This window comes from Gekko japonicus, unplaced genomic scaffold, assembly GCF_001447785.1.
Source record: "Gekko japonicus isolate JY-2015 unplaced genomic scaffold, Gekko_japonicus_V1.1 scaffold3370, whole genome shotgun sequence".
In the NCBI taxonomy this organism is placed as follows: Eukaryota; Metazoa; Chordata; class Lepidosauria; order Squamata; family Gekkonidae; genus Gekko; species Gekko japonicus.
In genome coordinates this window covers 5383-31919 of record NW_015177119.1, presented here as the reverse complement: position 1 = coordinate 31919, position 26537 = coordinate 5383, and the positions used below count along the sequence as shown (strand labels likewise).

At 48.8% G+C, this 26537-nt stretch overlaps 1 protein-coding gene across 1 annotated transcript; it reads left to right on the top strand.

Annotated features, from left to right (window-relative positions):
* Nucleotides 1-314: 314 nt before the first annotated feature.
* Nucleotides 315-25561, top strand: LOC107124804 (TNF receptor-associated factor 1-like; the record flags this gene model as incomplete). The annotated part of the gene is made up of 10 exons (XM_015428314.1): nt 315-575; nt 6331-6415; nt 10615-10713; nt 13251-13409; nt 15075-15140; nt 18347-18754; nt 19989-20166; nt 21881-22029; nt 23432-23646; nt 25379-25561. Coding segments are annotated over exons 1-10 (1775 nt in total), but the record flags the coding sequence as incomplete, so codon positions are not given.
* Between the last annotated feature and the right edge of the window lie 976 nt (nt 25562-26537).

Genomic DNA, 26537 nt, shown 5'->3' with positions numbered 1-26537 from the left:
GAGGGGGGGGGGGGGGGGGGGGGCGAGATCTTCCCCAAAGCAAGAAGCGAGCAACTTTCCCTTTGATTCATGCGTTATCTTGCACTCTCAAGCTTTGTACTTTCAAGGGGAATTTGAAGGCTGCTGAGCCGTTTCCTGTCGCAAGCCCTCTTCAGAACTTTCTGGCGCGCCGTCTTTTTAGTCACCCAAGCGAAGGGCCGATGGCTATGCGAGCGAACCACCGGTAGCAAAAGCCCCAGCCCGCCGGGCCCTTGGAGGGGGGGGGGGTGTCTCTTTTTGCAGCGCGCCTGTGTTTTTAAGGCAACCGGCGGGCGGGGGCTCCTCTGCCGCACTTCGCTGCAGATGGCCGAGGGAAGGAGCAGGAGCAGCAGCCGCCGCCGCCGCCTCCCGACCAGCGCCAACGTGAGCTCATTTCCTGACGACAACGAGGTGCCCTCGGGGTACCCGCTGAGCCTCTGCGAGGACGGCCCGGAACCAAAATATCTCTGCAGCCACTGCAAGAGCGTGCTGAGGAGAGCCCTGCAAACCGTCTGCGGCCATCGCTACTGCAAAGCGTGTCTGGCCTGGATCGTGCGGTGAGTTGTTGTTGTTGTTCCCATTGCAGGGCGAGTCACGTGACCCGGGGGGGGAGCGGGCGAGCGGGCGGGCGAGCATCGAGAAGGCACGCCGAAGTCGCAGCAGGAAGAAGAGCTGGGAGTGCGGGTGCGGGAGAGGGGAGCCTGGCAGCCGCCCTACCTGTAGCAGCGGCGCTACGTGCAGCGTGTGTGTTTTTTAAGGTGCAGGGAATGAAGGCGTAGGTCTGCAGACGGTCTTATTCTGAATAAGTTATTCACCGTGGGGCATGCCTCGGGAGGGGACCTGGCTCAGGGGTAGAGTAGAGAGCATCTCCTTGGCTTGCAGGAGGGCCCAGGTTCAATCCCCGTCGTCGTCTCCGGTTTAAAGGGCCAGGCAGTACGTGATGAGAAAGACCCCTGCCTGAGACCCTGGAGAGCAGCTGCCGGTCTGAGTAGACGACACTGACCATTTGTTGTTCAGTCGCACAGTCGAGTCCGACTCTTCGTGACCCCATGGATCAGCTCCCGCCAGGCCTTCCTGTCTTCCGCCGTCCTCTGAAGTTTGCTCAATTTCATGTCCGTTGCATCTATGACACTGTCTAACCATCTCATCCTTTGCCGTCCCCGCCTTCTTTGACCTTCAATCTTTCCCAGCATCAGGATCTTCTCCAGTGAGTGCTCCCTTCTCATTTGGTGGCCAAAGTATTTGAGCTTCAGTTCCATTATCTGGCCTTCCAGGGAACAGTCAGGGTTGATTTCTTTTAGGATTGACTGATTCGATCTTCTTGCAGTCCACGGGACTCTCAAGAGTCTTCTCCAGCACCATAGTTCAAAAGACACTGACCATAATAGACCACTAATCTGACTCGGGTTCATTTAGAGGGTCTGTGGCTCAGTGGGTAGAGCATCTGCTTGGCATGCAGAAGGTCCCAGGTTCAGTCCCCGCAGTCTCCAGTTTAAAAGGCCAGGCAGTAGGTGATGAGAAAAACCCCTGCCTGAGACCCCGGAGAGCAGCTGCCAGTCTGAGTAGACAGTACTGACTTTGATGGCTCAAGGGTCTGATTCAGTCTAAGGCAGCTTCATGTGTGTCCTTGTATGCCTGGTTAACATTGATTCCTGCTAGAGATGCCAGCCTCCAGGTTACAGCTGATCTCCAGAGAGAAAAAGGATGCTCTGGAGGGTGGACTTTATGGCATTGTACCCCACCAAGGTCCCTAGGTCCTCCCCAGGCTCCATCTCCAAAGCTCCAAGAGCTTTCCAACATGGATTCGGCAACCCTTACCAGCCCCTGCTGGTGGCCAGCGGAGGGGGGACCTGACAACCCTAATTCCCACAGTCGATATATTGGCATCAACACCCCAAGGGTTTAGGATAAAGATGCCTTGAGATTCCCTGATGTGGCTCATCCTCAAACATGAGAGGGGGAATACCTGGGGCATCCCACGGTTTTACAAAGCACAGCTGATGAAGCTGATGTAGTGGTTAGCCTAGGATCTAGGAGACTGAGGTGTGAACCCCAACTCTGCTGCGGAAGCTCATAAGAGAAGCCAATGTTGGATCAGGTCAGTGGCCCATCCAGTCCAACACTCTGTCACACAGTGGCCAAAAATACCAGGTGCCATCAGGAGGTCCAGCAGTGGGACTGGGACACTAGAAGCCCCCCCACTGTTGCCCCCCCCCCCCCCCCCAAGCACCAAGAAGACAGAGCAATCCCTTGCTCCAGACTGAGAGTTCCTATCTATGTGTCTGGGGCTGTGAGAAGGGTCTTCTCATTGTCTCAGATCCTTTTGTTGAATTGGACATGACCCCTTTGGCGTGCAACACATGTGCTCTGCGCATGAGCCTCAGCCCTTGGCCTAAACATTTTCTCATACAACAAAGCTGCCTTACGCCAAGTCAAAGTGCTGTGTTTTCTGCTCTGACTGGCAACCATTCTCCACAGTTTTGGGCAGAGGTTTTCCCCTTCCTGTCTAATATCCTTTAAACTGGAAATCCTGGGAAAACAAGGTGACAGCTGCATGGGGGGGGGGAATGCTCTGCTACTAAAGATATATAGAGCTGCTTTCTGCTGATCCAGATCATGGGTCCACATAGGACAGACCCGTCTGGGAACATCTTTTCCATGAAGAGAAAGGTCTTTCCAGTTTGGTGTAGTGGTTAAGAGTGGCGGACTGTAATCTGGGAGAACCGGGTTTGATTTCCCTCTCCTCCACATGCAGTCAGTCACAGTTCTCTCAGTGCTGTTCTCTCAAGAGCAGTCATCGAGAGAGCTCTCAGCCCCACCTCCCTCACGGGGCGTCTGTTGTGGAGAGGGGAAGGGAAGGAGATTGTAAGCCACTCTGAGACTCTGAGTGAAGAGCAGGGTATAAATCCAGTCTCCTCCTCCAAGACATGCTACCTGAGATCCTTTAACCAGAGATGCCAGGGACTGCAGCTGGGATCTGCTGCATGCAAGGCATGTGCTGAGTCACTGAGCAATGGCTGTGCATAAAGGCCATGGGCCTGTTTAGTTAAGTCTTGTCTACTCTGGTTCAAGAGCAGCAATGCATGCTCTAGGGGTGAACTATGGCCTCATCTCTGAGACCTCGGAGTCTGCACAAGGGGTGGGGCAGGATGCTGTGGGACCGTGTTAGCTGGCCTACCCCACCATTGTCAGGAAGATGCCAGCCTTGCCCTGCCTGCTGCTTAACAGAAAAAATCCGTGTGTGAGAGAGACAGAAAGGTTTCAGTCCAGAAAAAATATACGTAAAGTATCAAACATTTAGGAAATGCTGATATACATACTGTGTGCTTGGGAAAATATCTATTGCATTTAAATCCCATCCTTCCTTTAAGGAGGCTAGGGTGGCATGCATTCTTCTTTTCCATTTGATTCTCACAACAGCCTTTGGAGGTAGGCTGAAAAAGAGTTGACTGGCTCGGAGTCACCCAGTTTGCATGTCTGCAATGTCCCGGCTCTCAAGCCCAGGGATTCCCTGACTTTGTTAGATGGGAAATCCCCAAGGATGTCCAGGGAATTAGCAGGCAAACTGATGAACAAAAACTATTGAGGCAGACTCAGCATGGGTTCTGTAAGGGAAGATCTTGTCTCACTAACCTGTTAGTGTTCTTTGAGGGGGTGAGCAAACACGTGGACAAGGGGGACCCAATAGATGTTGTTTACCTTCACTTCCAGAAAGCTATGCTGGGGGTTATTAGGAAAGGAATTGAGAACAAATCAGCCAGTATCATAATGCCCCTGTATAAATCGATGGTGCAACCTCATTTGGAATACTGTGTACAATTCTGGTCACTACACCACAAAAAGGATATTATAGCATTGAAAAAAATGCAAAAAAGGGCAACTAGAATGATAAAAGGGTTGGAATACTATCCCTATGAAGAAAGGTTAAGATGCTTGGGGCTCTTTAGCTTGGATAAATGAGGACTGATGGTTGAAGTGATAGAGGTTTACATGATTATGCATGGGATAGAGCAGGTAGAGAAAGAAGTACTTTTCTCCCTTTCTCACAATACAAGAACTCGTGGGCACTCAATGAGATTGCTCAGCAGTCGGGTTAGAACAGATAAAAGGAAGTACTTCTTCACCCAAAGAGTGATTAACACATGAAATTCACTGCCAGAGGAGGTGGTGGCGGCTACAAGCATGGACAGCTTCAAGAGGGAATTGGATAAACATATGGAGCAGAGATCCATCAGTAGCTATTAGCCACAAGGAACTCTCAGTCTGGGGCAAGTGATGCTCTGTGTTCTTGGTGCTTGGGGGGGGGCAACAGTGGGAGGGCTTCTATTGTCCTGGCCCCACTGGTGGGACCTCCTGATGGCACCTGGTATTTTTGGCCACTGTGTGACAGAGTGTTGGACTGGATGGGCCATTGGCCTGATCCAACATTGGCTTCTCTTATGTTCTTATGTTCAGGGTTGCTTCCCAGAGACAGGCAATGGCATACTACCTTTGTATGCCTCTTGCCTTAAAAACCCTGCAGGGCCACCATAAATCGGCTGCAACTCAACGGCTCTTTCCCCCACCACCAACTGTTGTGGAAGGCTTGAATTGTTGTCCTCTCCATTTGCCTGTCCTCTGATATGTTAAGTAGCATTTCAAAATGAGCTTTGTCATCGGCAGAGCATTACAGGGTGCCTTTGTGTTCATGTGTGTGTGTGTGCATGCACATGCTGTAGGGTCAAAGTGCTTCCAGTCCCACTTGGAAACTTCATGTCTCAGAGGAGAAGGTGTGTCTATTGTGTGGGAAGGTGGAAGTATGAAAGGCAGTTCTAATGTTCACTGGATGAGCAGCCCCTGGGCATTTTTAAAAGTCATCCCCCAAATCTCCCCCAGAGGATAATAGGGACAAAGTAAGGGCAGTGATTCACTAAGGAGGGGCGACATAAAATAGGCCTCCTGCAGGGGTCTTTGCAGAGCCGTTCCGATAGACATCTTAGCTGCTCGTTGCTATCCTCCTGTCCTTTGGCTTGTGCACATCCAAGGAGCAGAATGAGGGGAAGGCTCTATTCTAGCCTGATAAGCAGTTCACCCTGCAAGAAATAGGAAACAAAAGGGCTGCCTGCATCTCCGGTTGGACAAAAATAGCAGTGGTGTATAAGGTAGGGATGCCAACCTCCAGGTGGGATCTAGGGATCCCCCAGAATTACATTTCATCTCCAGACTTCAGAGGTCAGTTCCCCTGGAGAAAAGGGATGCTTTGGAGGGTGGACTCTATGGCATTGTACCCCACCAAGGTCCCTGTTCTCTCCAGCTCCACCCCTAAATCTCCAAGAGCTTCCCAACATGGATCTGGCAACCCTAACCCCCAACCCCCACTGGTGACCGGGGGGGGGGGACGACGACGACTGACAACCCTAGTATAAGGGAAGGATCTGGTAAAGCCTCTTTGGTCGATCACACAAATAGAGATGGTGGTTAAAGAGCCCTTTGCCTGCAACTCAGCTTGGAAGAAAGTAGTTGAGGTTTACAATAAAAGGGAGGTGCTCTAATCTGGGAGAACTGGGTTTGATTGCCCACGCCTCCACTTGCAGCTGCTGGATGACCTTGGGCAAGCCATAGTTCTGTCAGAGCTGTTTTCTCAAGGACAATTCTGGAAAGAGCTCTCTCCGCCTCACCTACCTCACAGGGTATCTGTTGTGGGGAGGGGAAGGGAAAGGAGTTGGTAAGCTGCTCTGAGTCTCCAAGTGAAGGGCGCGGTATAAATCCAATGTCCTCCTCCTCCTCCTTCCAGCTTGGGAGAAGGTTGCCCAGGTACATAATACGGAAAGGGCTGTGGCAAAGCTTTTCTTGCTTTTCAAACTGCAGCAGGGGGAGGATGAAAAGCCCTTTGCCGTTCCATTTAGGAGGAGCTGTGGCTCAGTGGTACAGCATTTGCTTGGCATACAGGAAGTTCCAGGTTCAATCCCCATCATCTGCGGCTAAAAGGACTGGGTGGTAGGTGATGTGAAAGACCACTACCTGAGACCCTGGAGTACCACTGCTAGTCTGAGTAGACAGTATTGACCTTGAAGGACCAATGGGCGGATTCAGAATAAGGCAGCTTGATGTGTTCATGTGAGAAAGGGACTGAGATCCATAAGGGTGATTGTGTATGGGTAGAGTTGGGTAGAGCTATGCTGGGTATTAGACAGAAATCCTTTGAAGTCGAATCTGTCCCATGTGTCTTTAGTTATGTATCCCTGCTCTAAGGTTTTGTTCAGCTGAGGTCACTGTCTACAAATCTGGAGGTTGCAAACAAAAAGGCATTTGTTTTCCTTCCTTCTCACCCAGAAACCATAAAAACCCAGTTTGTCAGAGTTGTAAGGAGGAAGAGCCTGACAATGTGGATGAAGAAACGTTATTATCAATAGAAAAGGTATGTTTGGCCTTTTATTCAAATGGCATTACATTTTCATCTGAAGGAATACCCAGGGTTTATTCATTCTTTCTAGAGGATTCTCAGTTTGTGCATGCATGCACAAAAAGCCAATCAAGAACATCTAGGAAAATGAGAATATTTGTCATTAGTCTATTTGCTGTATTGCTGTAAACTAAATATTTCGGATTTTGAATGGAAGGGACAATGCGTGTCCAAGCACGTGAAGTAAAGATCTTTTCGCCACAGTGATCTTAGATAACTGATTTACTCATTCAGGAAAAGTGTGTGGTATAATCCTTCTTGGACTGTATCACTTTGACGTTTCATGACTGATTTGCTTTCTGAAACAGAGAAATCAGCTTCTTTCTTTCTTTCTTTCTTTCTTTCTTTCTTTCTTTCTTTCTTTCTTTCTTTCTTTCTTTCTTTCTTTCTTTCTTTCTTTCTTTTTTTCTGTGCCTTTATGGTTCCGAATTTTTGCTCTGCGCTGCTTCCCACCTTAATGTTGGTTTAACTACAGGAATTTTTAAAAGGAATTCCAGAATTGGATCAAATTGGAACTTTTAATACTTTCTTTTGATTTGCACCTTTGCCCTCCCCTCTTCTCCCGTTGATAAAATGCTGCTCAAAAAACCCTGTATTTGAATATGAGAGAACATACAATTGCCACACATTTTTTCAGTGTTTTAGTGGTGCACATGTATGCTCCTGAAAAAAATGCCACCAAAAAAGAATCTGGATTTAGCTTGCTGTGCAACCATACTGTGCTCTCACAGTGTGTTATTATCAGTATGCACATGCACATTGGTAATTTAACGGGGGGGGGGGGAGATGCAGCCAAAGGAATGGAAAACTACATCCAACAACACATGTGCAGTACCCTGTACAACATATGGGGAGGGGAATGAAATAGCAGAGGATACCTGGTACATCAGATCCACTCTGAAAACTTGGCCATTCAGAACTCTAGAATTTGGGGAGAAGTTTGACTGAGGAGCATTTTAGAAACATCCTTTGCCCAACATCAAAAACTCCTTGTGTGCAGGAGGGAGAAGGATTCTAATGTAGCCTTTTCCTTGCTAAGTATAAATAACCTAAGTAAAATGAAAAATAAATAAATATTTGCTTGTAATGGTTCTTGGCTTCTTCTCCCTCCTCGCAACCAAATGACTAAAGATGTGTACATGAAAGAATCACAACAAAGTTTAAATTTAACCACACTCAAGGAAATCAAAGGATCTTAACACATTAAAATAAAAAAAACAACATGAAATCATTTGTGCCAACAATTAAATAAATTAATCTAGCAGCATAAACGCATCCGGTAAAAGAAATTCAGCCATTGACAGTAAAACGAACCAAATACTAAAAACAGGGAACAAAAACAACACAGAGGCACTACAGAATCAACAAAATGCCTGGCAGATAAAAAGAGTTTCTCCTGGCATCTAAAGTTTAAAATACTGGGAACCCTGAATCGAGGTACCACCACACAAAAGGCCCCGGCTCTGGTCACATCAGCACATGAAGCCACCTTATACGGAATCAGATCATTGGTCTGCCAAGGTCAGAGGTCTTCTACATCACCTGCTACCTGATACATTTAACTGGAAATGCCTGGGATTGAACCTGGGACCTTCTGCACGCAAAGCAGATGCTCTGCCACTGAGCCGCAGTCCCTCCCCAAGGTGGTCACCACTCTGAATATGAGAACACACAGACTCAGTTGCCCCATTATATTTGGTTCATACGCAAGAAGGCACACTGGTTTTGTACATCCAGGGAGCTTTTGACGTGGGGAGCCAGGCTGCACTTTCCGTGAGACGTCTTTGCATCTAGAATTACCGAAATGTAATTAGTCAGAGTAGAGGACATTGATGGTGGAAAGCCCTGACCCGGAGCTGTCTGTTGGACTTAGCTGTACATTTGCTGTCATCTTCTTATAAAAATATAAACAGGATTATTGCCGACTGGAAAATGAATAGCAAGCGCTTTACTTTACAACCTGCAGACAAAGACAGAAGTGTTCTAGCTGGACTGTGCGTCTCCCTCTCCTTTTAATGAACTGTAGTCAACATGTATTTTCAGCTCTGTTTCCAGGCAATGGTTAATCTTCATACCTTTCCAGGACAATTTATGACATCAAACACTCATTAAACCAAGTGGCTCTTTAGCTCAAAGGCTACATGTATGTACAAACATCCCGCAGTCGATTCAGGTCATTATAAACAGACTGCATTGTGTATTAAATTGGGTTGCGTGGGTGTGGGAGGAATCCAGCCGTAGACGCTGAGAACAGATGAGTTTTGCTTTGCAGGAACTCATTAACGTTGCCTGTTAAAAACCTGTTTCTTAGAGGCTGTTTTGGAATCGAAGAGAAATAAATAAGAGGGAAGGCAGACATAACATCTGTAGAGTGTTGGGCCTCACTTGGAAGCACCCCAGCCATGTTCAGGACAAATGTACATTTTCATTTTCAGAGTCGACCTTTTAACAAGCCCTTTCTGCAAGTTTATGGCAAAAAACAAACAAGCAAGCAAACAAAAAAAACCCCTGGTTGTTAATGGTGCTGATTGGCTAGTGTCCATAATGTCCCTCGGTTCCTGGAGTACTTTTACAACCTGATTAAAATGTTTTCATTTTCTTTAAAATGAAGCAGAGGATTGACATATAAATGGATAAATATATATGTAGTGGATAATTTTTTAAAAAGAAACCCTGCAGGTAGCTTACCTAAAACATTTGGGAAGAGAAAGAGTGATAACTGACCGTCTAATCCAGGGGTGTCAAACATAAGGCCCGGGGGCCGGATCCAGCTCGTCCAGGGCTCTTATGTGGCCCGCAAGCGACTGATGCAAGGGAGGGAGTGCTGGTGGGGAGTGAGCAGAGACACTCCATTGTGGCTTCAGCATGTCAGAACAGCCTTATCTGCAGCAGTCAAGCATCGTGGGAGCATCTGCCCAGCGCTGCACAGCTGCCTCTCCAGTCCGCCCTTGTGGGTTTTCCTCTGCACCCCCCTCTGAGTCCAGGGGGCCTTGCAGTGAGGATACACCAACTCAGAGCTTACCAGCTGCTGTCCTTTATACAGTTTCTATCTCCAGTACCTGGTATTACATTTTATGGCACACATGGTCTGGCCCAACATTTATGTCAGACTAGGCGCAAGGCCTGTTGTGGGAAGAGAGACAACGGGACCTAGAGAGAGGCCACCGGAGGGCCCCCCCCCACGCACTGGCAAAGGAGAGCGTGATGGCTCCCCGGCGGCCAGGATCGCGCCTCCCCCCACCGCGCGCTGGAGGCGGCGGGGCAAGCCAGCTGGCCTCGTCCCTCCTCTGTCGGCGTGCTGGAGGAGGAGGTTGCCAAAGGCGGCAGGCCTCACTCATCCACAGCGCTGTGCGCCAGTGGCGGCGGTGGGCCAAGCCGGGCGGGCTGGCTCCTTCCCCGCCCGCTCGAGGGCCCGGCATGCCAAGGCAGCCGGCCTCTCCCCTCTCCCCGCCGGCCAGCCGAGCAAGTGAGCAAGCGGCACACGTAACGGTGGAGCGGCGGTGAGTGAGGGGCGGCTGCTCGCCGCCTGTTCCAGCTGCGCGTGCGCCAAGCCGGCTAGCCTCATCCCTCCCCCCACCCCCCCAGCCAATGGCACGACAGTTACCCTGAGTGGCAGCCAGCAGGCCAATGAACTCCAGCTGTGAAAGCCTTCGATAAAACATGAAGTCCGCTGTGCAAATTGCAGAACCAGAAGAATACTCACACCATGGGTGAAGAGCCCATTTTGACATAGCACATTTTGACTTAAAATGTTATATTTGTCTATACACTTAGAATAAAAGAATTGTCTTGCTGGATCAGACCATGAAATTAAGCTAGTCCAGCACTGGGTTTCCTCTAGCAGTCAGGCAATACCTCTGGGAAACTCACAAGGAAGACATGAAGGTGGTCCTGTTCTTTCTTCCGATACTGAAAGAAAGATTGCTTCTGAACATGGAGGTTCCTTTTGTCATGGCTAATAGCTGTTGTTAATCTAATGCCCCATTGATCACTGTCCTTTTAAAAGCTGTATAAAATTTATGCAGGTCACTAAAATGTGGTGTGCAGTACAATACGCGAGCCACATTTTCCAGTCACTAGAAATCAGCACCAGGAGGAGAGAAAATGAGAGAAATCTAAAAATGTGTCTCTTTGCCTGTGTTCTTTGCTTCCAGGCTTTTAGCGATGCTGCCATCAACAAGGAGATTTCAGAGCTAAGTGTACATTGTGTGGTCGCTGGATGTACGTGGACTGGCGTCATGAAGGCTGTGGAAGTAAGAATGAAGATTTGTTGCCATGGGCTAGTTGGGTAAGGGAGGGGAATGAACAGAGGAGTGTCCCAGCCTTGCCCCATAGAAGTGAGTGGCCTTGTGCTGTGAGAAAGGCACAAGGAAACTGGAACATGCATGTGCTTTGCTATTTTGTTTTAAGCTGTCTGGAAGATCCAGGGCAAAATAGCACAACTTAACAACAAAACACTCATCTTATTTCAGCTTGCCTTTTGGATTTGGCTCCTCCGGACCAGGGTTGATTAGAAAATAGCAGCCTGGTTTATGTCTTATAAAATGTCTTATGGAGCTGCAGTGGCTCAAGTGGTTAAGACGCTGAACTGCAGGCTGTGGAAGGTCGGTAGTTCAGCAGTTCGAGACCCGAGTGTGCCGCATGACGGAGTGAGCTCCCGTCTCCAGTTCCAGCTCCTGCCAACCGAGCAGTTCGAAAGCAAGAAATTGCAAGTAGATAAATAAGTACCATTTCGGTGGGAAGGTAACAGCGTTCCGTGCGCCTTGGTGTTTAGTCATTCCGGCCACATGACCACGGAAACGTCTTCAGACAGCGCTGGCTCTTTGGGTTTGAAACGGAGATGAGCACCGCAACCCTAGAGTCGGATTCGACTGGCTTTCAAACAAGGGAACCTTTACCTTTACCTTATGTCTTATCCCATCCCTTGTACCGTTGTACCCTTTCTGTCTTATAATGGGTTAAAACCAAATAAAAATTTCTATATATATATAAAAAAAGAAAATAGCAGCCTGGCTGCTGCCTGAAGGCAGCATGTGCATTACTTGAATCAGTGCTGCAAAGTTGCTCCAACTTGGTAGTGCAAGAAGCATTCTGCCCTAAAGAACTATTGCTGCCAACAAATACAGTAGGACAGATGGAAGTACAGATGGAGCATGGCTGGTTTCTCGCTTTCCAGTTGCTAAGGCCACACAATTGCCAGAGGCTTGTAAACATATGCTTTGAGTTTAAAGGGCCTCTTAGGATAGTGCCAGGGATTTCAAACAAGGGAGTCCGCAACCAGACCCTGGCTTCTTACTATCTGCTATTCTACCAGTGTAGGGGATTACCACAAGAGGGAGCGCTTAGGTTGTTCTCTGCTGGGCCTAGGCGCCACCAATGCAACTGGCCAGAAAGCAGAACTGCAGCTTTTGGTCCGCTATTGTCAGGTGATGCAAGTCAGCCAGTAGGGTTCCATCTGGCCCTCTAAAACCTCAGATTCTTGCCTGATTCTAAGCTCAAAGCTATGAAATGGGAGATACGAAATGACCAAATCCTGCAGCCATAATTATAACTGCAAAAAACCCAATAACCTTAGAACAATAAGTAATTAACTCTTTAAAAAGTCTCTTTTTTAATATAGCAATTTACTAAGTACATAAATATCAAATAATAGAAATAACACCTCTGTGTCCATTTAACAAAATCATTTTGTCTTTATGACTCATTTCTCAGAAAGCTTATAGGAATAAAAGTATTCATGCGCTGTCAAAGTGTACAGCATTATAAGATTTTTTTAAAAGCATACTTTTTAGCTTTATTGCGCTGTTTATTAGTATTTATTAGCTTTTCTATATATTTGTAAGAATCTAGTGATTGAAAGGGATGTGTTAACCAGTAGATTAGCACTGTATAAATCATAATTATAACTGCAGCACATCTGTTCTTGAGCTATGCGCACTTGTATCAAAACAGCCCCCATTCATACCCCCAAGTTCCAAGACTCCTCTTTTATTAACCTTTGGCCAATTTTTCTTTGTAATTCAAAACCTGGGACAAAGGGCTCTTTAGCTCTCTCTTGCTTCACGTGAGCAGCAACAGAGGCTTTGGCAGAGCTCTGTCCTTCTGATGCTACTCAGCTGTTCTGTCTTAATTTTCTGTGGCTTAATTTGTCCAGTAGAGTAAATATCTGAAGGTGGGGCAGGGGCTGCCAGAGCCTCTGTTGTCACTCACTCTGGTGAAGAAAAGGTTTTAGAGGCCTTTGGCCATGCTTTATTCGATGTAGGCATGAATCAGCAGGCAGAACTGATGTTTCAAGCCCCTGCTCAGTTTAATATAATCACACCTGTTAAATGGAGACCAGAACTTTAAAGCAGGTTTGCCAGTCTGGAGAAACAACTCTTGGTAGTACTTGCTGTGTAAGTCACTTCCTGTCCCTTCTCTTCCTGCTTATACAATATGAAGTGCAGTTTAGGTATTCATTTGATGTCAGCCTTACCTTTTGATCCCGAAGGATCCCCTAGGTGGCTTACATAAAATACAGTTACACTGGGAATGCTTCCACCACACCTGCTATGGCACAGCACTGCCTTCAGGTGGCATCCTACCAAACCCAGGTTCTCATTACACAGGTGTGGTTGTACCCAGACCCTTACATCCTATCTCATTGAACTGGCAATTGAATGGTCAACTGCTTAGCCCATTTCCTCTCTTTCCCCTTCACTGTCCCAGAGCAGAGGGAGAGAAGCCAGATGTGAAGCAGCTGGGGCTCAGATGAGCATCTTTTCCTCTTCTCAAAACCTTTCACTTCCAGGGCCATCAGAGCACATGTGAGTACGCCCGGATTCCATGTCACACTGGGTGCGGACAGGAAGTGATGCGAAAGGAGCTTGCAGAACACCTGCAGCATGAATGTGTGAGTGCCACCTTGCATTCCAGTTGTCACCAGAAGGTCTCTGATCCCAAGCACCAAGTATGATGGATTCTTTAGGGTTTTTTCCCGAGGGGTGGGAGAGAAAAAAAGTGAGCTTGTTGGCATGTGGAGGAGGATGCACTCAGAAATGTTTCCTTCTAGTTCCCTGAAACTTTTATTCAGCTGGGAAATTCTCCCATGTCTTTTCCTTGTATGGATCCACTGCTGTAAAGACTGCAGGTGGCCTGCAGTTACAATCAGCAGACGCTGCCTCCCTTAGAATCATGCAGGCCTTGCTACTTGGAGCGACTGTGTGCAGAGTGTGTGATCCGTGCCCTTCCCTGCATGGATTGCTTCAGGAACATTTGGGAGAGTCTGATAACTCGGCTATTAGGATGGGGGAGGGGTCAACCCCCAGGCTGAGGTTTGCTGAGATATGGCCAGTGCACACGATCCTGGATTGGTGGGAGGGTGGCCAGCTGACTTTGGGCTCCTAATCTCCATGTCTCAGGAGCAGCCTTCCAGCAATCACCACCAAGAAATCCATAGGCAGTCTGATGGATGGGCCTTTTCACCGTGTCCAGAGGTGAAAGGCGACCTCTTTATAACATTGCTGACTTATCAGCAGTTGTGAAGGTAGAGAAATGATGGGGAATGAATCACACTGTCCCCCTGGAAGCTTGCAGTGGGACTGAGTAGTGGAGCCTCTGCTTGGCATGCAGAAGGTCCCAGGTTCTATCCCTGGCGTCCCCAGTTACAGGTTCTCTAGTGCAGGTGCTGGAATAGACCTTTCTGCACCTGAGGACCCTGGACCATACTGAGCCAGATGAACCAATGAGCTGACTTTATAAGTGTGACTGACATTTTCACCGACTCTGCTCCTAACACAAAGACATTCAGCGAGGCAGGCTTTCCGCTTCACACCTGGAAATATCTCTGTGTCAAGATGCTTTACCGGCACTGGAGCGGGGTCAGTAGAAAAGGTAGCAACCTGGATCCCCAAGGCCCCGAGTTTTAAAAATCCACTGAAAGTATACTCTAAGAGAAGAATTTGCAGCCAAGGGTGTTGTGATGGTCACTGGCTTTAAAAGGGGGCTGGACAAATTCAAGTGGGAAGGGCCGTCAATGGCTGTTGTCTGTGTCCGTTAAATGAAACCAGGGTCAGAGACAGTGCTAATCCCAGCTACTGGGGGATAAGAGAATGGGAGGGGAGTTGCCTTTTGGTTCTGCTAACTGGCTTCCTGGAAGCATTTAGCCAGCCACCATGGGAGAAAGAATGCTGGACTAGATGGACCCCCTTGTGGGGGTTGTGTTCTTGTGTCCTGCTACGGCTTATCTGGGGGTGGCTGCCAAGTTCAAAATGGCTTCTCCCGCCCATGGATTAGACAGATTTGTGGGAGACAGGCCTGCCAAGACAGCTAGAAGCTTTGCTGTTCATGGGGCAGTCTTCTTCTAGGGGCCGAATAGCAAAGGGACCATTTTGGGGACATTTGGTTGGCCACTGCCAGAAACAAGGTTCTGGGCAAGATAGACCTTTGGTCTGATCCAGCTGAGCTCTTGTGTTAGAAACTCCCAAGTTTGGCAATTTCACACGAGCTCCATCCCTTGAGCTGGAAGAAACCCCGTTAATGTCGCAACTGTGTGCTATGGAAAAAGATCTGGCTTACTGGATTGCCTTACATCTGGACATTGTTTCCATTCTTTTGCTGACGATCTCGTAAACAGACTCTTTCAGCGGCTTCCACTGATGAGGATGACTGTCGGTTTTCCAGGATCGGCTGCCCGTTCAGGGTGAGTATAATGGCTGACCAGACTTCTGTGAATGGGTGTGCAGGAATGGGGGGGTACAGAAAAGGAACAATCAGTTTCCATACATTCTGGAGAGCATTGCCGACAAGCCAGGTTTGTGACTTTTAAGAAGGTGAGGAAGGGTTAAGGTATAAGATCTCAGCATGATCCCCCACTTAAAAGCTAGCCCCCCCCCCGAAGAAAGTCAAACCCCTTTAAAGAGCAGAATTGGATTGTTGTGGGTAAACCTGTCACAGCAGTCTTGCACCACATTGAATTTGCACATGATGTGGTTAATCGAGGTTAGTTGCACAGGCACTGAAGCCACCAGGGCCTCTCCTCTCTGAACTCTTCAGCTGATAGCATGTTTTATACCATCAGCAGTTAGGTTACATGAAGAGAAGAAGAGACTGGATTTATACCCTGCCTTTCACTACCCGAAGGAGTCTCAGAGCAGCTTGCCATCGTCTTTCCCTTCCCCTCCCCACAACAGACACCCTGTGAGGTAGGTGGGACTGAGAGTGCTCTTTTGAGGACTGCTTTTGAGAGAACAGCTCTGAAATAACATGTGACTGACCCAAGGTCACACCAGCAGCTGCATGTAGAGGAGTGGGGAATCAAACCCGGTTCACCCAGATTAAGAGTCCATGCTCCTAACTACTACTCCAAACCTAACCACTACACCAAACATGGAATCAGAGGTCGAGGGCACCAGCAGGCCCCCAAATAGAAATATCAATTAACTGTCAAATTCTGCCCTTTTCCTCGCATTGGCAAAAAACCAAAACAAAACAAGCACAGTAGAGAACGGGTTCCAGCTCTTGAGTTTCTGAGAGCAGCTATGAGGACTAGATACCCAGCTTTTGATTTCAGTGAAAGCGCTCGTTTTTCTTGATTTCCCCTTTCGATGTCAACTATCCTATCCCTGGTTTGCATAACAGTGCCACCACAAATGTGCAAACAAAATAGAGCTTGAAATAAAGACGCTAAAATAGTAGAGAAATGGGGGAAGGAGAGCGTCTCCGGGTGTATAAATTAATCCAGCCCAGACACCTGCAGACAGCTTGCATGTAAACATATGAAGCTGGCCTTAGACGAGCAATCCATTCGAGCTCAGCTCTGTCTGCCGTGGCCGTTACCAACCCCTGCATAGCCAAGAGTTGCGGGTCTGAGCTTCCTGCCAGTCTGCCTTCACTGGGGGGGGGGGGGGGCTCCTTCACCTCTGCCCTCATGTGTGGAGGAACAATACAGAAGAAATCCTTGCTTTCTTACAGGAGGCTGCCCACTGCATCCCTGCATGTGTCATTTGTCCTTCCAAGCAGGAGGCACACCCAGAACAGACAGTCATGCAGAAAGAGAAAAGCCGGTTTCTCTATGGATTAGTAATTATTAGACTCATCCAGCGTAAACGGAAACTTTTGTAGGTGCAAGAGTGACCACATGCCTCTGATTTTAATATTTTTTTTAAAAAGTGTGCTTCAGCAATCGGCCGTTTGAAAACGCTGTTTTGCTAAAATAGCCCTGCAGTCAGGCATGAGTCAAAAACGAGCGGGGCTTTGAGGCTTGTTCACATCGATGGCAGGGCCTGCTGCAGGGGCAGATGGGAGGGAAGAAACAACCCTTGGAAAAAGCCTCCCGGGCCCACCACCCTCGGCCAGGTGCCTCCTTCCCCTCCCTGCGTTGTGCTTAGCTGGGCTGGGTGCCTCCTTCCCTGCCCCAGATGGCAACAGTGGCAGCAGCGTTTGCCATCCACCCCGCAGAGGGCAGGGGCTGGCAGCTTGCAGGAGCAGTGGCAGCAGCCACCCACCTTGTGTAGAATGAGGGCTGCTCTCCGTTGGGGGTGGGGCTCCGTTGGGGCTCCTCGGCCCCCTTGAGATTTTTCCCAGTGGCCTTAATGGCCAGTCCACCCCCTGGCTGTCTGTCAGGTTTGATGGGCCCTTCAGCACAGAGTGTCCACAAACCAGGTCACAGCTCCCTTTCCTCGGACGTGTACCCCCTGGGACCAATATATCTGGGACCGACATACCGGCCTGGGACCGACCTATCTGAAGGACCACCTCTTCCTGTATATGCCCCAAAGAGCCTTGCACTCCCAGGACCAACACGTACTGGTTACCCCTGGGCCAAAAGACGTCCGCTTAACCTCAACCAGGGCCAGGGCTTTCCCCGCTCTGGCTCCAGGCTGGTGGAATTAGCTCCCACTGGAGATCAGGGCCCTGTGGAACCTTCTGTTGTTCCGCAGGGCCTGTAAAACGGAGCTGTTCCGCCAGGCCTTTGGGAGAGGCCACGGGCGTCTGCCTTTGTCGACCTCCCTGCATTAGTCCCCAATCTGCTGTATCTGCTGTAAGGGCCCGTTTGGTTTCATCTTGTGGCTCTAACAGATTTGTATGAAACTGTCACTCCCTGTGTGACTTTTATTGTTTATTATTTTTTAAAAAAAATTAATGTGAATTTTAAGTAACGAGTCTTGGACTCCGTTTCTCGTGATGTGCCCTGAGCTCGCTTTCGGGAGGGCAGAATAAAAAATCTCAGAATAAATACATAAAATAAAAAGTAAACTCGCTTCCTCCTTTGCTCCTGCAATTATGCTTGAGGGGAGCGAACCCTTCTTGCCCCCCCCCTTTTTACCCAGCCAGTGCTGGCACGCTGAAAAGGAACTCGAAAGAGTCAGGGCTCAGGTCCTTCTAGGGATTCTCCCGCCAGGAAATGGAAGGTTGCCCTAGAGGGCTCTGTAAAACGGCGGGAGCCCCTGGCCAGTCTGGAGGGACGCCTAGAGGAGGAAGCCCAACCCGGCTCTCTTGCGGCTCTGCTTCCGGTCCTTTCCGCATTTGCCTGCCACTCTGGGTTTTCTCAGTGTTCAAGTTGAGGCAAATTAAGTCCACGGCAAAACAGCAGCAGCCAAATAACCTGGGACAACAGCAGGCTGAAATCGGGCTGACCACCGAAGGGAGGGAATGTGATACAGAATGGGGAGAAACCCTGGATTTAAAAGAAAGTTGAATTCGATTTTAGTGCATTTGATTTAATTGCTTGGAGGACACCGCGGTGAACATAGGAGAGCGCCGAAAGGGCCTCCTTCACTGCCTCCGTTAAGAAACGGGAGCTTGGCTCAGCACCTCCAGCCAGGCCTGGGCCCCCTCTGTGGGCCTCAGTGGGTACCCCTCCCATGCCAACCGCTGGCTGACGACTGCCCTGCTTCTCCCTAACAGGGAAACCGGAAAGAGAGACAGGAGCACGAGAAGAGCGCCGCGGGGATGCACTTGGCTCTGCTGCTCCAGCATGCAAAGCAACTGAAGGGGAATCTGCACCCTGCGGGCGGCGGGGCTGACTCCTGCCTACAGGCAGCGAAGGCCCTGAATGGGATCTTCCGGAGCTTGCAGCTCACAGCAGCCTTGGACACGGACTCTTCCCCTGGGCTGCCTCTGTACGAGGGCGAATCGAGCTGGCAGGCGCTGCTGAGGGGAAGGGTGGTTCCTTTGTTGGACAGCAAGCTGCGCGTGTTTGAAAACATTGTTTCTGTGCTCAGCAAAGAGATGGACGCCTCGCGCCAGAAGATAGCGGCCTTCCGGGGTCAAAGAGGCCTTGACCAGGATACCATCCGTGGCTTGGAACTGAAGGTAAATGTGAGCAAACGCCTGGCGAGCGGCCTTAGCCCAGGGGGGGAGCATCTGCTTTGTGTTCCAGAGGTTCCAGGTTTTCTTTCCTTTTTTCTTTTTCTGTTGGTATTCTCCGTGTGCATGCATGCTTGTGTGTGCCTGGAAGTGGTGGCTGACTTCTGGTGACCCCTAGTGGGGCTTGGAGGCAAGGGACATTCAGAGAGGTGCCTTGCTATTGCCTGCCTCTGTGTCACGGCCCAGGTATTCCTTGGAGGTCTCCCATCCAGGTACTTGCCAGAGTCGGCCCTGCTTAGCTTCTGAGATTGGATAAGGTCGGGCTTGCCTGGGCTATCCAGGTCAGGGTGACTTTCATCATTTTTAATTTCATGTTGGAGACCTGCTGAAGTCAATGGCGTTAGGGTGGCCTCTGAAATGATGTAGGCTCTGCTGACATCTCACTAATGAGTGGGGTTTTTGCATGGTCCTTCTAAGAGGTAGGGAACCAGGACTTCAGAAACCCGGAGCCTGCTTCTCCCACCATCCCTGTTTACTGTCTCCGCTGATAATTCCAGATGGGAAGCTGTGCAAGTCTGGAGGAGCAAAATAAAGGAGGGATCTAGTGGCATCTTAAAGGTAAAGGTTCCCTTGCTCGAAAGCCAGTCGAGTCCGACTCTAGGGTTGCGGTGCTCATCTCTGTATCAAAGCCGAAGAGCCAGCGCTGTCCGATGACGTTTCCGTGGTCATGTGGCCGAGGCGCACGGAACGCTGTTGCCTTCCCACTGAAGTGGTACCTATTTATCTACTTGCAATTTCTTGCTTTCGAACTGCTAGGTTGGCAGGAGCTGGAACTAGATACGAGAGCTCACTCCGTCATACGGCACCCGGGTCTCGAACTGCTGAACTACCGACCTTCCACAGCCTGCAGTTCAGCGTCTTAACCACTTAAGCCACCACAGCTTAGACTCTAAGAATTAGACTATAAGAATTAATAAGGCATCTTAGACTATAAGAATTAATTCCAGTGTAAGCTTTTGTGAGTCTTGGCTCACTTCTTCCGATGCACACGCTGGTCTCGTACACACTCCAGTGCATGTGGTGGTGAGCTGACTTAATGCTGGAATCAGCGTTGTCCCGTCTTTAAGGGGCCACACTGGGCTCTCGTTCTACTTGTTCTTTATCGAGTGTTTGCAGGCAGTCGTCAGGCGAGTTTCCCACCCGGAAGCACAATGAAATGGTTCCCCTTTTCTTTCCCAAGCTTGCCGACCTCCAGCGATGCCTGGCACAGAAGGAGGTGACTCTAGGCAGGCTCCAGCAGAAACTCCTGCTGTCCACGGAAGCAACATACAACGGCATTTTTCTGTGGAAGATCAAAGATGTTCACCAGAAGTGCTATGAAGCAGTGAGCGGGAAAGTGTGCAGTTTACAGTCTCCTGGTAAGCGTCTGTCCCAAGGGAACACCGGTGTGTGCTGTAGTTGATAGAGGTGGGGGCTGGGGAGACCTGGATTCAAACCCCACTCATATGAAAATCTCCAGATGACCCTAGGCCAGTCACACTTTTTTAGCCTGTGAGAGCCAGTTTGGTGTAGTGGTTAAGTGTGCGGACTGTAATCTGGGAGAACCGGGTTTGATTTCCCACTCCTCCACTTGCACCTGCTGGATGACCTTAGGCAAGCCATAGTTCTGGCACAGCTGTTCTTGAAAAAGAGCAGTTTCTGTCAGAGCTCTCTCAGCTCCACCTACCTCACAGGGTGTCTGTTGTGGGGAGGGGAAGGGAAAGAAATTTGTAAGCTGCTCTGAGACCCCCTTGGGTAGTGAAGGGCGGGGTATAAATCCAGTCTCCTCCTCCTCCTCTTCTTCTGCTTCTTCTCCTCTTCCTCCTCTTCCCCTACCGTCCCGACAGAGCAGTTCCTCAGTGGAACAGGTTTCCTCGGGAGGTGGTGGGCTCTCCTTCTTTGGAGGTTTTCAAACAGAAGCTAGATGGCCATTGGACAGCAATGCTGATTCTGTGAACTTGGGCAGATCATGAGAGGGAGGGCAGGAAGGGTTGCCTCAGTGCTTAGTTCTCGTGGCCCTTTCGTACACGCCCAGGGAAATGCTGGTCGCCACTTCGGGGTCAGGAAGCAGTTTTCCTCCAGCCCAGTTTGTCTGGGGATCCATGAGGTTTTTTTTGTCATCTTCTGGGTGTGGAACAGGGGTTACTGGGGGTGTGGGGAAGGAGGTATTTGTGAATTTCCTACATTGTGCAGGGGGTTGGACTAGATGACCCCGGAGGTCCCTTCTAACTCTATGATTCTACTTCACAGGGTCGTTATGAGGATAAAATGGAGGAGAAAGGAAATATATATACTGTCCTAGACTGCCTGAAGGAGGGCAGGATAAAACTACAATAAGGGGTCGGGGCAAGGTGGTGAAATCAGGTTTCATCAAAAGCAGCCAGTGTTTCTCAAAGGGCTTGTGCTGGTTGTTGGGGTACAAAGGACAGAGGGAAGCATTGTCGCCTTATTTGCCCTGCAGTTGGACTTTCCCACGGGCACCCAGTTGGCCTCTGGGAGAGACAAGATGCTGGTCTCAGTGGCCTGATCCAGCATTTCTCTCCTTATAAATAGATTCCTGATAAGCAAGTCTGTTGGTAGTCACTAACCATAAAAAGGAAGGACGGAACCTCCACACACAGAGGCAGTGTATCTCTGAATACCAGATTACTGGGGCCCAGCAGCAGAGCAGGTCTGTTCCCCTGCTTGTGGGCTTCCCAGACGGATCTGGCTACCCACTGTAGGATGCTGGACCAGCAGGATCTGATATCAATGGCTGTTAAGCACAGCAGAGAAATGGTTTTGTGGTGTAGTGGTTAGAGTGTCAGATGAGAATCCGGGAGGCTCAGGTTTCGAATCTCCACTCTACCACGAAACTTTGCTGGGTGACCTTGGGCCAGCCACACACTCTCAGCCTGACCTACCTCAAAGGGTTGTTGTGAGAGCTGTGTAAACTGTATTGGGTCTTCATTGCATAGAAAGGCAGAGTATAAATGATGTGAATAAACAAACTTCACGAATCACAGTGAATTAATTGTGGCACTGTCCTGATTGGTAAATGCCCGAGTCTGAATGTAAAGCCTGAATTTTGACCATCTGCCTTCCTGTTTTCAGCCTTCTACACGTCGCGATACGGTTACAAACTCTGCATGAGGCTGTATCTGAATGGCGAGGGAAGGGGCAAAGGGACTCACGTGTCCGTCTTCCTGGTGCTCCTTAAAGGGGAATACGACACGCTCCTCCAGTGGCCTTTCGTGCACAAGGTAAAGGGGCTGCTCCTCTCTGTGTGTGTGTTATTTCCAAACCCCGCAGCTCTTGTAGTCTGCCCTTATGTTGTCAGAGCACAGCTTTAAAGGGGGGGGAGCTGGAGTGGTGGGAAGTGCATTCAGATTCTGCACTAAGACAAATGGTCTCCCACGATCTGCACAAATTATTCCAATCAAGTTCCATGTCCTTTACTGGTCTGGTAATTCTGCTTCTTTCATTTTTGTGAGGCATATAAGTATCTAGATTCAGGTGGGTAGCCGTATTGGTCTGAAGCAGCAGGACGGAGCTTGAGTCCACTGGTGCCTTTAAGACCAACAAAGTTTTATTCAAGGTATAAGCCTTCATGTGCACAGCTACCCACCTGAATCTAGATACTGCTCAAAATGAGGTTTTGAGGAAGGGGCTGTGACCCAGAGTGGACCCACTGCTTCTGTAGAAATCAGCTTCCTATGCTGGCCAACAATTCAGTGGCAAAGCTCATGCTTGGCACACAGAAGGTCGTAGGCATAAGGGTCATATATGGGATCAGGTAGCAGAGCTGGCTGGCAAAGTTCTCGACCTGCCCTGCCGCCGATGGCTGGTCAAGATAATCCTGGATCTTCTGAGTCTGCTTCGTTCTGGCTGGATCGTAAGTCTGTGGCCGGAATGACCACTTCGCACAGAATTCTGTATCTGTGTTTTGCTACTCTCCAGGGAAATGTTTTATTTAGCTCTAAAATGTTTTGCTCATGAAGCCTGCTCCATCTCTCTTGTTTTGCTATCTGCTGACCTTCAGATGTGGGAAAATCCTGGTTTTGCTTGTCAGAGCAGCACCTGCCGTTGCAGTGCATTCACTTATTAAAGATACATGACCTTTAAAAAAAAAAAAAAAAAAAGTATTATTTGCCGTTTGAATTCGCTTTGTTGTGTCTCGTTGATATGTTCAGCAGTGGCAGAGTGTTTGTCAGTCTCAGCCCAGTAGCTCGAATCCTTCCCTTTATTGAGGAACGTCTTGCGCCCCCAATCGAACTGCGCATATCAGGGTTTATTTCGCTTTACGAATTCAGTGTTTTGGCCTGGATCTTACGGATATTATCTTTGGTTGAGAAATATTGTATCATTAAGCACAGAGTTGTCTGTGGTCCTGATAACAAAATTTGGGACAGGCTTGTGGCTAAGTGATGGAGTATATACTTGCCATGCAGAAGGTCCCAGGTTCAATCCCCGGCATCTCCAGTAAGGATCAGGTTGTAGGTGACATGAAAGACCTCAGCCTGAGACCTTGGAGAGCTGTCTTGAGTAGACAATAATGACCCGTCCCTGATGCACCTGGGACCTGATTCTGGATAAGGCAGCTTCATGAGTGTTCCATTTGTGTTCCACGGAAATCTTATTTCCCTCCCCTCTGCTGTCTCGCAGATCACCTTCATGTTGCTCGACCAGAACAACGGAGACCATCTGATGAACACTTTTTACACAGATCCAACCGCTGCATCGTCCCAGAGGCCTGTGACCGATATGAACGAGGCCAGCGGCTGTCCCCGATTCCTCTCATTGGCCAAACTGCAGTCGATGAAATATACTTACTTAAAAGACGGTACCCTTTTCCTCAAGTGCATTGCAGAACCCTCATTGTGAGAATGCATATCGGAGCTTTTAAAGCATCAGTGGGTGATAAATACAAGGAAGAGCTACCTTGGAAACATCTGGAGAGCCGGAGAGCTGGTTTGTGTCTGCAGTGGGACCGAATTGCGCCTTGAAAGGACACCAGTTAACTGGGCCACGGGTGGAGCAACGTGTGCTGGACTGCCTCCAGTTTCCTGCTTCCAACCGCCATACCTTAACGATCTGACCTCCCGCCCCATGCAGGGGGCGATGTGTTGGTATCACCAGTAGGATGTTTTTCTTTAGGTGCTAAAATGTATGTGGCTAACACCATATGGTGTCTTACAGACCATTTTTGTGAGCAGAGCCAACTTGTTGGGAGCAGGCCATGTTGCTTTGTGTTTGTTTTTGGAGGGCTGCCAACTTATTAACCAGACATCCTCTGCCATGCTTTCAGCAAGAATCTGTCCCTGCCCCCATGAGCGAATCCGAAGCCCTGATGTCTTTGCAGTATGTTGAGGTCGTAGTCCTGCACACATTTACTTGACAAGGAGCCCCTCTGAGTTCAGTGGGACTTCTAGGTGCATGCGTAAACTCAGACTGTTAGGACTGTGGTTTTCAAGCCATCCAGTTCAGTCTCCCATAAGTGTGTGTGTTTTTTTAATCTTCCAGGTGCGCTGTACATATTACAGAACCCTATTGCATTTGCAGGAAGTTCTAGATCTTGCATGCTTCATTCTAGGGTCACCAGGGATGTACTTCTTCTAACCCCCAAGCCACCTGGTTGTGCACTTTAGGCAAATTGGCTGCGTAGGATGCAAGCCAAACACACTGCTTGGTGCCTTGTCTACGACTTGTTACAGGGTCCGCTCCCAGCAATTGCTGCAAAGGGTCAGGGAATGATCAAAGGAAGCAACAATGCTCCCTCTAAGCTGCGGAGTCCTATGAGCAAAAATTCTACTTTGTGAGCTACCAGCATTAAAGTTGTGAGCAGGCAGGCCATTTGGCCACTTCGTAAATTAGTTTGCTCTGGACTGGAGCCCTCCTTCCTGAGCTAAGACAAAAATCTGTGAGCCAGAGGCTAGAAAACTGTGAGCTAGCTCACACTAACTCAGCTCAGAGGGAACACTGCTTTTGACCTGTTGGCTCGTACCAGGATTTGTTTGTGTTTTCTCTGAGAAATGTGGCACACGTGTCAGCCGCAGCTTTGACTTCCCTTCATTGGCTGCAACAGCAGAATGGGGGAGCACCCCCATTCTCACAAAAAGACTGGGCGGAACACTCCCTGTACATTTTGCCTCCAAGCTCTGCCATCCATAAGGGCTGCATCAATACTTGCCTTTAAAAAAAAATGAAAACTGGCAGTTCGAGCCAGATAGTGGTGCAAGTGGGCTCCGGGAGAATCTAGACAAACCCGAGACAACTGAGCCATAGGGCAACCGTACACAGTTTGCAGTGGGCACTAGTGAGGTCTATTAGGATGCACCGTCGCCCCACTGGAGTCTTTGCCTTAAAACAGTACCTAGCATTCCCAATCTGGGCGCACTTGTTTTTCCTAGGAAGCTTTTCCACCATGACTGATGGTTTAACGAGCCCCTTGCCAAGCTTTGGAGGAGCCCTTAAACATGGCTCGAAAGCCACTGCCTTAAAAGATCCTGACAATGTTTGACAATCGGAGTCTTTTAAATAGAAATTCCAGTAGCACCAGCCCTGACGGTGGCTCTCCCTGTCTGTTTTACAAGTTTCTTCTTCCCGGGACAGTTCACAAGTCATTCTCATATTTGAATTAAATGAGGGGATCAAAATCTTTATGGGCATCAACTCAACAAGATGGCTCAACAAATGCTGCCACTTTAAAGCTCATCTTTGGAGGCAGGATTCTCTGGGCTTGTGCTGGGAGTGCATTTGCTCAACCAACGGTTGTGTACTGTCGGACTTCTCAGAGTATGTTTTCTGGCTGCTTTACAACAGTTTGGCAGCAGTGGGTATTGAGCAAGATTTACACTGCCTTCAGGACTAGCCAGCTGCTGTTTTGTTTTTTTCTCCTTCCATTTAAAGGGTATTGGAGGAGCTAGTTCCAAAACACAAGCAGGAATAAGGTAAGTGTTTTGTGGCTGATTGCACAAGGTGGTGCTTTGCCCTGGATCTTGGTAAATAAAAAGTTTCTTGACCAGAGAGATGGCTCTTTAGCTGTGTCTGCTGGTCCCACAAAATGATAACAAAAGGCTGGCTAACTACTCCCTGCCCAGTCCAAATATCTGAGATTAGCTGGCACTGGCAGCAAAGTGAGTGAATATGGCTGCCGTTTGTAGTACTATTATTTAATTTACTTATTTGTTTGTTTCATTTTTTTAAACTCCCTCTTTTTGATAACAATTTCTAAAAACAACAGTAATAACGAATATGGGCCATCCTTTGCCTTCTCCAGCTTTTCAAGCCAATAGCTACGAAAGCTGATTCCTGATTGTAATTATAACAATAATTAATCTCTGTCTCCAGCGTATCCATTGCCTTGCTTTGACTTTGGCAGCCAGCAGCTGCCTGCAGAAAACCAATTCTTTTCCCTACCTCTCATTCTCAAAACAAAAGCTTAAAATAGCCAATTGGATGGCAGCAAATCCAAGCCAGGAAATGAATGCCATGTAGAAATCAAAACAGCAGCTAATTAAAAAGCCCAGCCAAGGATTCTGTTTGCTAATCAAGGTCCGCCAAGAAAGGCTCACATCAAAATTGAGTGACTTGCAGTTTCCCACAGCAACCAAGCCAGGCTGGACCGCTGGATTAATGTGCAGTAAAATCATCTAAGAGAGAGCCAGTTTGGTGTAGTGGTTAAGGGCAGCGGGCTCTAATCTGAATCTGGAGAACCGGGTTAAATTCCCCACTCCTCTACTTGGAGCCGGCTGGGTGACCTTGGGTCAGT